We start from the raw sequence: 16,390 nt of genomic DNA on the forward strand, positions 1-16,390 counted from the left end.
TAAATTGTTTTAGACTGGAAAAAAAAAAGTAATACATAAATAAAAACATTTCAAATATAGAAAGGAAAATGCAGGAAATGAGATAAAACCATTTGCTATTATTTCTCTAAAGAACTTATCAGTAAAACACCACTACACATTTCACCATGTTAAATGTCTTTTAGCTGAATCTTGCTAAATTTTAAAACATAAAATGCTTATTTTCTTCAAAAATATTTTAAATGATTTTTTTTTGTAATTGCTCATGATTACATATTATCTACTTCAAGTTGCACTCTCAAAAAGCATTAATAAGAACAGTTTGAATCACACAAAGGAAATAAATATCTCTAGATATTTGTTTTTAATGATTAAGCTCTTTATATCTTATAGGTTTAAAAAGAAAAACTTGAGCTCCCACTTTCATACTTTAAAAATTACAACTATTAAAAGGTCCCTTACATAAGCTAAACTCTTTAAAACTGCAAGAAAAATCTGAGTTAGTTACATGAAAAGAAAGGCATAAAATTTTCAGTGCCTCTGCTATCAGTGTACTGTTGAATAACAAATTTCCTCTAGAGTCAGCAATCTGGTAATACTTATGGCTGTGTTGCCACTGGAAATCAAAATGGTAGCAGAAATAAAACTGTAAGTGCCAGAAGGTAGTCACAGAAAATATCTTAGCATAATCTGCCTATTTTGAAAAAAGAATTAAGTTTGTAAAACAGGATAGCTATTGCATTCTCTCAGTTAAAAGGGAATTTAGAATAATCTCTGATAACAATATCATTCTCTGAAAGCCATCATAAATGACTTCTGTGTCATTTCTCAAACATACTATTAGATATTAATTGGGAGAAAAATGACCAACCATTATTGAAGCTTTGGAGGCGACCAATTAATTACCCCTGCTCTGCTGAGCTCACTGAGTAAGGGCAGGAATGTCCTGAGAACACGGAAGGATCAGTTTACAATTTCTCCAATACGGGAACCTCATCTATCAGTATAAATGATATAGCTATGCAGAAGAGCCACTCCTCCCGAGAGGAAGAGCAAATAACTAGATAGGAAAAAAGGGCAGAAACTTCCTGCCCAGTACTAGTCAGGAGACAGCTTTAAAAGAGACATCTCAGAAATTTGAGACAAGAATGTTTACCCCATACTCCCCATCGTTATTCACTCCCAAATCTTTATTCACAATTAACATGTTTCTTAATACTTTAGCAATATATTCAAAAGTATCTTTTTTCATGAGCAACTCCTTTAACAGAATTTTGCGCTTTATAAATATAGCCACAGATTTAAACTTAGAAAAGTTACAAGTGCTGTTCTGCCATGTTTTTCCTGACGATCCTATCTAAACACTCCCTGCCCTTAACATACTCCCATTGTGTTACTATGCTTTATTTTCTTCATAGAAGTGAATACATGAATGAATGCCAAGTTAGCCAACTCTTCCTATACTTGCTCAAAATAAACTAACACAGTAAATAACTAGATTGGGATGATAATATGACAGCAACTGCACTGTCACTTGTCCATCCCACAACAGCAGACATAGAAACACTCACTGTACTCTTTGTCACTAAGTCCAGGTGAGACCTCAAATCCTAATCAATATAGTTCCAGGCAGCTGCTCTGGGCCAGGTTGAAATCTACCTGCTATCCTGGCATTAAAGTAACTGATTGTTAGGCTGGGCTCAAATATTTCAGAAATTAACTTGAATGTGTTGTTTCTTCTCATTCATACCACTCTAACAAACTTTATAGGTGTTGAGATTGTAATTTCAGGGCTAGTATTTCAGTTTTGTCTTTAATATAGACTTCAAGAAACTCTGGAGATCCATTACGGGGGGACACAGTAAAGGAACCTTAAGTCTTTGCAAAGTCACCTTGAGTTTTAATGCTGTCAAGAGGAGGTATTGCAATCATCATAGACCCTTTGGAAGGTTAAGCCAGAGAAAAACAAGTTACCTTTGTCTTGCTTCAAGGAATAACAACAGAGAACAGAGGAACAATCTGATCTCAAAGTACTTTTCTGGATTAAGGGCAGAAGACATAGCTTCTTTATATAAGAAGACTTAGAAAAATATGATCTTTTGGCTACAGGGTGTAATTTCAACCCAGTGAAGCCTTTTTCCTCCCATAATTTCAAGCCTCTATTTTCTGCCTGTTCTTCAGCAATAACCCCTCCCAGACTATACAAGCCCCTCCCTTACAAATTCTAGTTTGCTTATTAATTTCACTTCAAGAGTATCAGTACACCCTCAAGTGTGTATAAACTGAGTAACTAAGGCCACGTTTACATGAATTTATTTATTGCCTCTTTTCCATTGTCACTGCCAAGGAGTAAGCAATGTACCTTATACTATAAACATACAAGATGACTGAAGTTTGAATTCCATATAATTTTCACCTGTCATGAAATATTAATTTTTTTTTCAACCCTTTAAAAAAACAAAAACCATTTTTAGCTTGTGGGTCATATAAAAACAGGCAGAGGGCTGGACCTGGCCTGTGGGCTGTAATTTGCTGACCCCTGATATGGATTAAAAACAAAAAGGCATTTTACTGATTAAGTTATATTTCATATAAAATTCTGCAATATATGACTTGGGCTTCTTTCTCTCTCTCTAAGTCAAAATGTAGTATACTTCACTTAATTTATCTTTTTATTCATTATAAGGATTTCCCTGAATTTGTCCTTGGTCAAATGATTAGTCCTTTATACAACATGAAGTTATTTACTTAAAAGTTAATATATCATACAAAAGTATACTTTCAACGGCAATTTCTCTAGAATGTCTGGGCATTATAATTTCCCTAATTTTGGACATTTTCTTCTAGAGTAGTAAGGGTCTATTTCTCACATCTAATATTTTAGGTGTATGGGTGATTTATTGAGAAAAGAAAAACAGAATAAATACCCAGAAAATGACTGAAAGATACTTAAGGGCAGGTATGATGAAAATAAACACCAATGCCTTTGTACAAACCTTGTTTCTCTAAAGGGAATGAGCAAGCCAAACTTCCATGTAGAAATAAAGATTAAACAATCGTGAGTTACTGAGAAAAACAGGTGTATGAACTGGTAGAAGAAAAGTATTTGTTGAAGGATGAATAAGAATATTTTCTCCTTAGCAAAATGAACCCAGGTACAGAATTTCCAAGGAGATGGTATGAATAGTTTCTTTGGCTGAGTCTACGTGCTAACTAGCGCTCTCTCTTCTACTGGCTTGATGAGCCAGAACATTATTAAAATTTTGGTAGGTTATACAGAGGGCATGAGACACACCAAATATCTTGTGCTATTACCACCTACTGTCTAGATCTCTACTGCTACGATCAAAATGAGTAATACAGAGATCATCCAGAGGATTTAGGGAAGAAAAATATGAGCCATCTTAATCTTCAGAAGAGTATGCACTGTCCTGGAAGACCGCTTTTGCTTGTATACTACCATTTGTCATAATCGTATTGGATGTTTTCATTGTACTATAGTTGGTGTTGACAAAAGAAGTATAAAATACAAACTTGAAGATGAAATGGATCACTGAGAACACAAGCCAAATATTCTCTACCTTACCCTGCCTACTAATAAATTCATGGGTCCTACCCTCATTTTTATGTTAAAAAGTTGAATGGGAATTGGATGTCTTATAATCCTATTTTCTACATAATATCTGATTCCTTGTAATGTAAACTACTCCATTTTTAGGCTTACTGGGAAAAAAATACTTGTAGTTATAGCTTGTGAAATTCATTTAAATGATGTACAGCATGATTTTAGAACAGGGAAAATGATTTAATATGACTTATAAAAAAATCAATGTTTCATTATCTTATTAGGATCATGTAAGAGCATTACAGGCCTTAATGCTTCCCTTAAAAAATGAATAAAAGAAAAACATCAATTAATTTACTTCAAATGTATGTGGGATAACATGATTCAGTGAAAATTAAGAATAAAAAAACAGTAAACATTGGGTTTATATTTCCCATTCTCTCTTAAAGAAAAACAAGTAGGCAACTAAGACTTAAGTTATTACTATTATATACTGTTTTACCAAACCTTTGGCAGGATCTTTTGTTTTTTAGGTACAAAACCATCTGTTATCTGAGCAAGAGGAGAATCTTCTTTCTCTGTTATCGTGATACAGAATACACACTTGAGAAGGTATAACATTACACCCACCTGAGTATAATATGGTAGTTGGTTCACTCAACACATAGTTTCTTAGTTTTCATATAATCAGGACCTTAAAAACTACATAGAGACAATGTCATACGCTAGGCTCAGAAAAGAGGAAGAGAGAAAATAAAAAATTATCTTTTTGTCAAATAAAGCAAAAAGCATTAACTCTGAGAAAGAAACCAATAGGAACTTTAAAAATGAAGAGTTTTTAAAGCTGGGTTCTACACATTCCTATCTGGGAAATGTGTTCAGAGTTTTCAATCCATTAGAAAAGGGGAGAGAAGGTTAAGTTTAAATTGTTTCACTCCAATTCAAAACTTTCGTACTTACATCTTGTCTTGGCCAGCACCAACTCTGAGAGTCAATCTGGGGATAACAGGACTTGGGGCTGGAACAACGGGCTCCACTTTTATCTGTTGAAGTTAGTACGTTAGAGTTAGTATATATAAAAAAAAAAAAAAAAAAAATTTTTTTTTTTTTTTTAATAGTTTCTATAAAAGTACCTCCTACCTCTTCTCCTACTTCCCCATCCCCACAAACTTGATAAAGACGTTTAAGTTTCAAGTATGGCTAAAGTGCTAGATGCAAAGATAATCTGGGCTATTCTATGTTTCTGTTTCTCAAGGCTACCTGAGATCACGAGAAATTCTACAAACTTCATTCGCATTATGTAAATATAATAAAGTTATTTCTGTATCATCTTAGTTTTGGTTGATTTCTTAGATTTTATTGTTAGAGTTTTTTTTAACAAATAAAAATTGTTATTTAAATAATTTGTTGCAGCATAAGTAACTGCCAGACTTAGTATTAAAAAAAAAAAAAGCAATGGCATCTCCACCATAAGATAAAATATATCTATTTATGGGACTTGGCAAACATTAAATTCATCTTCAGCTTGCATTATCATATAAGGAAGCTGAAATATCAAGTATAATTACAACATTAAATAGTTCCATTTTTGGGTAGTAGTAAAAAGATCATATCTAAAAAGATCCGAAATGTGAGAGAAAAAAAATTTTTTTGAATTTGTAATGAAGGCAATGACTAAATAAGTTGAAGACCTCGTAAATATGTGAGCCATTAGTCAATCAGGGAATATACAAATTAAGTTTGATATTAAAGGGCCTTCTGCACAATTTTTGGATTGTAGATCCTATGGTACGGTAAGTATTTTGAGTAAACGAAGCAAACAAAAGCTGTGCAGTTTCACATTATTATCTGTAACAGGGCTTTTCAATGGGGGTTTATTGGCATTTTGGTGGGACTGTTCCTTGTTGGATGGGACTGTCTCAAGCATTGTCAGATGTTTAATATCCCTGGTCTCTGGATCCTATAAGTTAGTAGTACACTGCTAGTCACTGTGACAACCAAAAGAATTTCTAGTTATAAACCAGTGATTTGTATATTTCAAGCTCAAGAATTAAATCATAATGGAATAGTGTGGTGGTTCTAAAGGTGAAAATAATGCTCAATATATCATATATTATACATTTATCAAATCCATTATTTTCTTGAATGCATTTACTGGGTCCCTTCTTAAATCACTTTGTATCCATCGTCACATCAAGATCTATTACTTTGACCATTATCTTGAACAGTGGCACATACGAGGTGCTCAATAAGTACTTGTTGAATTAGCAAAATATCTTGCAAAAACACTCAACTCTTTTGCTCCTCTGTTATTTTACCATTTGTCCAGGACCAACCTAAAATCATACTCCAGAGCACTGAGTGATAACAAAGAAAAGTTTAAAAATTATGTAAACTTCTGCCATTGAAAACTCCCAGCTTCACAATCAAAATTCCAACAGCCTTCTTTACAGAAAAATAGAAAAATCAATCCTCAACTTTATATGTAATGGCAAGAGGACCTGAATAGCTAAAACCATGCTGAAAGAGAAGAACAAACTAGGAGGACTTATACTTTCTGATTTTAAAACACATAATACAACTATGGTAATCACACAGCCTGGTCCTGATATAACGATAGACACATAAACCAATGGAACAGAATTGAGAGTCCAGAAATAAACCTGCACATCTATGGTCAACTGATTTTTGACAAGTCCACTTGATGGGGAAAGAAAAGACTCTTCAATAAATGATGCCGGGAAAATTGAATTTTTGATGAAGAAAAATGAAAAGGAGTCGTGCCTCAGACCATACACAAAAACAAATTCAAAATAGATTAAGGGTTTAAGTGTCAAAACTAAAATCATAAAATTCTCAGAAGAAAATACAGGGGAAATGCTGTTGGGCCCAGCTTTTAACAATGAATTATCTAATATAACAACAAAAGCACAAATAACAAAAGACAAAATAGATAAATGGGACCTTATAAAAATTAAAAACTTTTGTTCATTAAAAGACTTAACCAAAAAAGTGAAAAGACAAGCTACCAACTAGGAGCATATCTTTGAAAACCATATATCCAACAAGAATCTAATAAAAAATATATATATATAAAACTCTGACAACAACTAAAAGATAAATAACCCCATCATAAAATGGGCAAAAGACTTGAATAGACATTTCAGCAAAAGAGGACATTTAAAGGCCACCAAACACATGAAAAGATCCTCAACATCATTAACCATCAGAGAGATGCAAATCAAAACCACAAATGAGATACTATTTTACTCCCACTAGGAAAGCTAAGATAACAAAAACAAAACAGGAAATAACAAATGTTGGCAAAGATGTGGGGAAAATGGAACCCTTATCCGTTCTGGTGGGAATGTAAAATAGTACAGCTGTTGAGGAGTGGTTCCTCAAAAAACTTAAAATAGAACTATCATATGACCCAGCAATTCTACTCCTAGGTACAGTAAAACCTGCGAAAGCCAGTCAGAGGAGGAAAACTAAAAAAAAAAATTGCACTAAAATGAGTGACAGAAACATGGTAAGACTACACCCTGTCAAAGGCGGAAAACTTGTGAGACCCAGAAAAACAAGGCAGTCCCATCTAGTTTCAGCTCTCACAAATTTCACTGTATATACCCAAAAGACTTGAAAGCAGAGACGCAGACACTCGTACACCAATGTTCACTGCAGCACTATCCACAACAGTTAAAAGGTGGAAACAACCTAAATGCCCATCAATGGATGAAACATAAACAAAATGCGGTACATACAACGGAATACTTCTCAGCCAGTAAGAGAAATGAAGTCTTGATACATGCTACAATACAGATGGAGCTTGAAGACATTAAAAAAAAACCAAACCAAACCCAGTGCCGTCGAGCTGATTCCGACTCATAGTGACCCTGTAGGACAGAGTAGAACTGCCCCATAGAGTTTCCAAGGAGCACCTGGCGGATCTGAACTGCTGCCGACCCTTTGGTCAGCAGCTGTAGCACTTAACCACTATGCCACCAGGGTTTCCGTTGAAGACATTATGCTGAGTGAAATAAGTCAGTAAAAAAAGGACAAATATTGTATGACCTCACTTATATAAAAAGACAAGAAAAGGCAAATACATAGAGACCAAAGTTTATTAGTGGTCACCAGGGGCGTGAGGGAGGGGGAAAGGGGAGTTATAGTTTTGGTTTACGGTGATGGAAGAATTGTACTGATTACGGGTAGGGTTGCACAGCTGATTATTATAAGTGCTGTCAATAAGTTGTACACCTATAAAAAGTTAAGATCGAAAAGCTATGTGAGAGATATATTTACAATGACCAAAAAAAAAAAAAAAGAGTAGCTGGTGAAGCAGCTTATGTACAGCCAAACATCTCATGGGATTTGGTTCCTTAGTTTGGAGGTTTAGGATGTGGTCTCATGGAAAATCCCAGTTAATTGGACTAATAGCGTGTTTAGTGATTCTGTTCCATCTCCTAGTTTTTTGCTTAGTGTCTGGGGTCTTAAAGCCTTGCAAGTGGCCATCTAAGGCACAACAATTGGTCTCTGTTCACCTGGAGCAAGAGAGGAAGAGTCAGGAATAGAAGGAGGAAATAAAATGTGTGCCTAATTGCCTCCATGAAAAACTGCCTCCCTTGCCATGAGACCAGAAGAGCCGGATGGTGCCTAGCTACCATTATTGAACATTTTGATCAAAATTCGATAGAAGAATCCTGATCAAAAGGGGGAAAATGCAGAATAGAATTTCAAGATTTTCTTGAACTCTGGACATCCTGAAGACTGAAATTATTGCCCAGAGATAATCTTTAAACCTTAAATAAAAAATATCCCCTGAAGTCTTCTTAAAACCGAACAGTAGTTTAGCTTAACTGGTAAAGATCCATATTTGTGCCCATTCAAAGGAAATACACACAATATTTGTCCTTTTGTTATTGACTTATTTCATTTAGCATAATGTCTTCAAGCTCCATCCATTTTGTAGCGAAATGCAGAAATCATTGAACAATATCATTAATGCCACACACAAGTAAAATTTTGCTGAAGATCTTTCAAAAGCAGTTACAGCAGTATATCAACAGGGAGCTGCCAGAAATTCAAGTCAGACTCAGAAGAGGATGTGGAACGACTGATGTCTTTGCTGTCAAATGGATCTTAGCTGAAAGCAGAGATTACCAAAAAGATGTTTACTTGTGTTTTATTGACTATGCAAAGGCATTTGATTGTGTGGATCGTAATAAATTATGGATAACTTTGTGAAGAATAGGAATTTCAGAATACTCAATTGTGTTCACACGGAACCTGTACTTACACCAAGAGTCAGTCATTTGAACAGAACAAGGGGATCCTGAGTGGTTTAAAATCAGGAAAGGTTGTGTCAGGGTGTATTGTTTCACCATACTTATTCAATCTGTATGCTGAGCAAATATTCGAGAAACTGGATTATATGAAGAAGAACAGGGCATCAGGACTGGAGGAAGACTCATTAACAACCTGTGATAAGCAGATGACACAACCCTCAGTGCTGAAAGTCAAGAGGACTTGAAGCACTTAATGAGAGAAGATCAAAGGCTACAGCCTTCGGTATGGATTACACTGCAACATAAAGAAAATACAAATTCTCCCAACAGGACAATAAGCAACATCACGATAAAAAGAGAAAGAATGAAGTTGTCAAGGGTTTCATTTTACTTGGATCCACAATCAACGCCCATAGCAGCAGCAGTCAAGAAATCAAAAGACACACTGAATTGGGCAAATCTGCTGCAAAAGACCTCTTTAAAGTGCGCAAAAGCAAAGATGTCACTTTGATGACTAAGGTGCACCTGACCCAACCCACAGTGTTTTCAATCGCCTGATATGCATGTGAATGCTGAACAACGAAATAAGGAAGATCAAAGAATTGATGCCTTTGAATTATGGTGTTGGCAAAGAATACTGAATATACCATGGACTGCCAGAAGAACGAACAAATCTGTTTTGGAAGAAGGGCAGCCAGAAAGCTCCTGAGAAGCAAGGATGGCAAGATTTCGTCTTCCACGTTATCAGGAAGGACCAGTCACTGGAGAAGGACATCATGCTTGGTAAAGGAGAGGGTCTGTGAAAGAGAGGAAGGCCCTTGATGAAATGGATTGACACAGTGGCTGCAACAATGGGCTCAAGCATAGCAATGACTGTGAAGATGGCGCAGGACCAGGCAGCATTTCGTTCCGTTGTAAATAGGGTCATTATGAGTTGGAACCAACTTGATGGCACCTAACAAGAAGTAAAGAAATGTTTTCAGTGAGCATTATGTTTATGCTCTTTTAAGATCTACCAATAGGGGATCGAAGTGATAACAGCAACTCAAAAGATTAGATAGGAACCTTCGGGGGCAGTAAGTTTATGTTAATGGTGGCATTACAACTCAGTAAAGGAGGGTAGAAAAGATCGCACAACTTGAAAACGTAATCACTGTCACTGAATTATACATGTAGAAACTTAAATTGGTGTATGTTTTTGCTGTGTATCTTCTCAAAAACGAAAAATTAAATCAATGAATAAAAAAACCCAAAAAACTCCCAACTTCATTTGTGTCTTCAATACTATCTGTTTATTTGGCTTATCAGTTAAACCATATAAATTCAGGGACCACGTCTGTTTTGTTTACTGCTATTTCCCAGTGCCTATTTTTTTTTTTTTTATCATAGTCTGATGCACAATAGGTATTTAAGACATACTTAAAGAATGAATATGAAGCAATGATTTCAAACCTTTACCTCTTTCAAGACTCCATCTCACCATTTCTTTTCTTCTTTTGTTCATCAAACTCTTTAGGAAAAAATACTGATGTCACCAGGCAGAACTCCTTCAACTCCCTACAAACCTATAAATTTCTGCTTCCATAGCTATACTACAGTCCATTTCCTCTAGTCTTCTAAAGAACCTTCTTCCATCAATTACCTTATTTACAGTGTCTTTAACTTTTCTATTTCATTATTTTCATCTACCATTTAAGTGTGTTCGACTCTACCTTTTTAAAAAAATTATCTTTCCTTCAACCTCTAGCTAACCGTCTTTGATTCACTGTCTCTATTTCTTCTTCTTATTCATTCCTAACGGACCCCAACCTAGTTTCTACCCCAACCATGCCACTAAAACCACTCTCTCTAGACACTGATTATTTCCTAATTTCCTGGTATGTTTTTCCACTAAAGTCTTATTATGCTCCTTCCTTCTCTTTTAGACTCCTCTACTTTTCCCTGACCTTAATTGGTCCTCTACTCTTGTAATTCTGTGGTTTCTTCAGTGAGCTCATCCACCATCATGCTTTGTTTCAATTATAAGTTTCAAACATGGCATGTCTTCAAAATCTCTTCTCTAGCCTAGCACTGATAGAACCTGGACCAAAATATCAAGCTGTCTGCTGATCATCCAACTAAATATCTTATAAGTATTTCATCTCATCACATCTAAATCTCAATTTATCAACTTCCCCACAAAAACTTGTTCCTCTAAATAGTCTCAGTTTTGGTGGATGTCTCCTTAACTTTCCCAGTTCTTTGGAAAGTGTAGTCTACTGGTTTTTGTCAAAGCCAGAGGGGAAAGGGTCACTGGGATAGAGGTAGAGTGAGACTCTGGTGAACCTTTGCGGTTAGCAGATGTAGCAATTAACCACTGTGCCACCTGGGCTCCCATGTGTAACTAGCTACAGTTTGTTTGTGTTCCCTTTCAGAAGTTTTTTTTTTTGAACAGAGAGTTCCATATCTAGACAAATTTGAAAACCAATGGTCCGGTCTTCATTTTGTTAACTATTAAGACTTCTATATTTTTCTCACCTTTCTGTGTTATCTTTGAGATGATAAACAAATACAACCAAACCAAACACTGATGAATCTTTTACTACTTGCCAGACATTATGCTGTGTTACTTTTCAATGTATTCATTTAGGTTTTATAACAATCGTGTGGTAGATATTACGGTCACTGTTTTACAGATAAATTGATTATATATGAAGCAACTTTTTTCTCTTTTCCATTTTCTTTCCTTTTCTCATTGTAAGATTGTATACATAGCAAAACTGGAATTGAAATGCAGTCTTTTTGATTCAGGGAATAAAGAATATTATAAAGTTCTCATATTCAATTCTAAAAAAATTTAAGGTCACATAAAGTAAGTTCCTCATTCCTTCAATCCGTGATACTATTATTTAAGCATTTAAGTAATGTTTTCTTAAGCTTTATTTAAAAATAAAACTATATTTGGCCTACCTTTAAAACAATTCTGCTTTACTATTATTATATTTCTTAATGTATGCTCTGTCCAATTCTGTTATAATAGTATATTTACACTAACTTACATTTGTTTAGCACTTTGCAAAGTGTGCCTCACATATATTATCCAATTTGATCTTCACAACTCTATAAGGCAGATGTAGAAGGTATTATTGTCTCCATTAATGAGGGCTCAAAAAAAAAGGGGTTTGCCCACAGTCAAAAAGTTACCAAGTAAATGGCCTAAATCCAGGTCTCCTGACACCAAATTCATTCCCTGTTCTACCATACTGCTCTTTGACTCTTTAACACATTTTGAGTCTTTTTTCTGATAATGTTGATGTGGTCTATGGCACTATTCATTTTCTTTGCCAGTGTTTCTTATAATGAATGACATATACTTGTGAGATGGTTGTAAAATAATTTTTCTTCATGGGAGGCTAACTAGTTTATATAGAAACTGAGATTAACTTGGCCTCACCTCCATTCAACTGAACTAGCTGGGTGTTTCATCCATCTTAAATTACATGGCTGGGCAAAAGAATCAACATGTGGTCTATTTATGACCTACTATTAAAAAAAAGTTATATAGTAGGTAAAAAATAAGCAAACAAAAATGGAGACACATTTTATTAGATTAAAAATGGTATAAATGTGACTTGAAGATAACAAATATTTAGCAAACTTGTTGAACTAATGAATGGCTCAGAACCTGGTTATCTCAGCTCAAGGTTTTATCTTGAATTAGGGTGGCCACATCATCCAAACAGAGAGTGAAAGAGGCAGCTATTTTATACCCCATAACAGGTATAAACTGGGATTGCCCCAGGCAAACCAGGAACTATAGTAACCCTACCTAAAAATCTCTTCAAATACCTTTATTTCATTCTTAAAGAAGTAAAACCACATTTAACTTAAACAATTCAAACAAGTGTAGAAAAAAAAATTAATGAGGATGCTAATAATAATAAATAAATAATAAAATTTAATAATAACGAAAGACACAGGAGGCACAATTTCTAAATAAAAATTTCTTACCAGATTTTTGTTAACTTTACCCAAATGTCTACCAAAACAATGAGATAGTTCTACAATCAGAAAGTATTTTCTCCTGTGTGCTTCCCAGAAATCAAGAAACTAAATGACAGTTACTAAACAATAAGACTTGTGCCATCTTTTAATGGCACAAAGCCCAAATAGGGAAACAACACGAGCTTTTAAGGGTTAAAATAAAAGAGCGGCACTTTGGAGTACTGCTGAGAATTGGGGCAAGCAGAAGAGCATTTACAGCGGATTACTAAGCTTCCCAATTCACCAAAGAGGTAAAGTCCAGCAATATAAGACTCCTTTGTAGCTAACTAAAAATACATTGTCAGTGGATTTGTCCAGTTTTATGTATAAGCAATACTTCTTTCACCTGAACTAATACTAGTAGTCATATAAGCCCCTTATTGCCATGTGCTGCATTTTTTTTTTTTTTTTGCTAATCTTCAAGGATTTAGCTTCTTTGCCACATACCTCAGGGCACCAACTGATAAAGCCCTAACTCTCCATTTTTCCAGGACACCAGCAGTGCGGCCTTGCAAAAAATGAAAATCGCTCAAGAGATTTAAAGGGGAAATTTATTTTTAAAATCCTGACTTGAAGCAAAGAGGTGGATTTTTAAAAAGCTTATCTATAAAGAATCAGTTTAAATTTAAATTCTATCTTGGAACTGTTTCATGCATTACAGCTTTAAAGTTTATCTTTTGACAGGGACTTTCTGCAAAGATAATGGGCAGCTTTGTCAATATAATCTCTTCAAGTTTTCTTTCTTTCTTTTTTTTTAATGTTAAACTCCTTTCATTAAAAAAAGTAAACTTATATATATACATATATATGTACATACATATGTGTTGTGTATGTGTGTGTGTGTACTAGATAGGGTAGCAACAAATCCTCACAAATTCAGATTCCCATCTACACTAACATGTCGGAGAAAAACTTTAATAATATTGATGAAATGCCAAATTTAATAATCTAATATTTTGGATGCTAGCAACTAGTAACTATCTTGTTGTCTTAGTAATCAATTAAAGTCTTTACATTATTTCCATTTAGAAATATAGTCTAACTACACACTGATAAACTGTTTAAAATATTAACAAGGCAGTGGTTGTGCTTAAATGTAACAACTGGTATTCATCACGGACAACTGAATACAACTCAGACTTTCATTAAACGTTAGGAGTTCATTCATATAAAGCCTTGAAGACAGCCTTTCATAAACAACAAATTCCAAACATAATCATTTAAACATTAAGTTACCGGTTTTCTCTTGGAGCATACAGTTATAAGAAACAGGAAATGAATATTTCCCCTTGTTTACAGGGTTATTTAGTTATTGAAACCCTTCATTTCACTAGTGAATTATGACAGCTGAGGAGAAAAGACTAGAAATAAGAGTATACTACTTTAAAGGGAAAAAGATGAAAACTTTTTTTGAAGTCACAAACCAATAGGATTATTTATCATTCTCTAAACAACAAACTTTAAATTCAAGGCAAGATTATTCAAGATCAAATACTAAGGGGTTTAGAGATAGATTACAGAAACATTAAGATATTTAACTGTTTTAATTATTAGTCATTAAAGCTTTGAAGACCCCATTTCTAGCACTTTAAAATATGGCAGTTGAATAGATGATCTCTAAGGTCCTTAGATGAAGATCAAAGACTACAGCCTTCTGTATGGATTGCACCTCAACATAAAGAAAACAAAAATCCTCAAAACTGGGCCAATAAGCAACACCATGATGAACAGAGAAAAGGCTGACATTGTCAAGGATTTAATTTCACTTGGATCCACAGTCAACATCCATGGAAGCAGCTGTCAGGAAATCAAACAATGTATTGCATTGGGCAAATCCGCTGCAAAAGACCCCTTTAAAGTATTAAAAAGCAAAGATGTCACTCTGAGGACTAAGGTGTGCCTGACCCTAGCCATGGTGTTTTCAATCACATGCATGTAAAAGCTGGACACTGAATAAGGGAGATCAGAAAGAATTGATACCTTTGAATTACAGTGTTGGCGAAGAATACTGACCATACCATGAACTGCCAGAAGAATGAAAAAGTCTGTCTTGGAAGAAATACAGCCAGAGTGCTCCATGGAAGTGAGGATGGAGAAACTTTAGACACGTTATCAGGAGGGACCAGTCCCTGGAGAAAGATGTCACGCTTGGTAAAGTAGAGGGACAGCAAAAAAGAGTAAGACACTCGATGAGATGGACTGACACAGTGGTTGCAACAACGGGCGCAAACATAACGATTATGAGGATGGTGCAGGACCAGGCAGTGTTTTGTTCTGTTGTACACTGGCTTGCTATGAGTCAGAACCGACTCAACAGCACCTAACAACAACAACAAGGTCTCTGTGCAAATAATAAAATTCTATAAAATCATGATGTCACCTTATCCTATGGTGTTAAAGCTACTCTTACCCCTGTCATCAGCATTTGATTACTTTGGTGCACCAAAGCAGACTGAAGTGACTGTCCTGAGAAGGTAGTTTTGTGTAGTAAAGAATGCAGGCTTCAGTCAAACAGACCAGGGTCAAATCATAGCTCTTCCACTCACTATCTGGGGTAAGTTATGTAATCCTTCTGCGCCAGTTCTCTCAATTGTAAAATAGGAGTAACAGTACCAACCCCTCGCGGCTGTTAAAAACAACCAACCAACCAAACCCATTGCCTTCGAGTTGATTCCCACTCATGCCGACCCTATAGGACAGAGTAGAACTGCCCCACAGAGTTCCAAGGAGCATCTGGTGGATTCGAACTGTCGACCTTTTGGTTAGCAGCCATAGCACTTAACTACTATGCCACCAGGGTTTCTTCACAGCTGTTAGGAGTACTAAATAATCAAATCTTGGCCAGGCCTGGCACTTGCATGCACTCAGTAACTGGCATTTGCTAATATCATTTATAATCTAGGTTAGTTCATTCAATAGCCAATGTTAGCTCAACCAAAGCAATTCATCAATTAGTAGGATAAAAATCTCAGGAATCCTTTATAGAACTTATGAGCTTTCCATTATAAACAACTCTCAATTATCCATTAGATGATTATTAACATTATTGGTTATTTGTAAGAAAGTTCTAAACTGTCATAGTCATCTACTCATCTTAATTAAATTACCCAAACTGCTCCTCACTTATTGTTTCCTATGAGAAGGCCTTTTAAATCAAAATGTTCCTAAAGAAGGTATGAAACTGTTGTTTTTAAGCAGAGGTAAACCATATTTTATAATGATGTTGACCCCTCCCCATATTGGATTAAAACAAAAAACAAAACCCGTTGCCGTCAAGTCAATTTCGACTCATAGCAATCCTATAGGCCAGAATAGAATTGCCCCATACAGTTTTCACAGAGTGCCTGGTAGATTCAAACCGCCAACCTTTGGGTTAGTAGCTGTAGCACTTAACCACTATGCCACCAGGATTTAGAGGAAGGACAATGGGGGAAGAAGTAAAGGGTTAGAGATGTTGGCAAATAACTAGTAAGTGGTAGAGCTGGAATTTAAATCCAGGTTGCTCTTACTGCCAAATCCCACGTTCTTTGCAGGC

General features: G+C 35.3%; 1 protein-coding gene across 2 annotated transcripts in view; it reads right to left on the reverse strand.

The window, feature by feature from the left end:
- TAF3 (TATA-box binding protein associated factor 3) overlaps positions 1–16,390 on the reverse strand; it is a 241,027-nt gene that overhangs the window by 37,018 nt on the left and 187,619 nt on the right. The window contains exon 4 of one of the 2 annotated variants that reach the window (XM_049882005.1): positions 4,505–4,587. In XM_049882005.1, coding sequence (XP_049737962.1) covers positions 4,505–4,587 — 83 coding nt within the window. Of the gene's footprint in view, positions 1–4,504; positions 4,588–16,390 lie in introns of those variants that run through there. The other variant, XM_049882006.1, reaches the window with a different exon arrangement.

The sequence above is a fragment of the Elephas maximus genome, chromosome 4 (assembly GCF_024166365.1).
Source record: "Elephas maximus indicus isolate mEleMax1 chromosome 4, mEleMax1 primary haplotype, whole genome shotgun sequence".
Taxonomy (NCBI): domain Eukaryota; kingdom Metazoa; phylum Chordata; class Mammalia; order Proboscidea; family Elephantidae; genus Elephas; species Elephas maximus.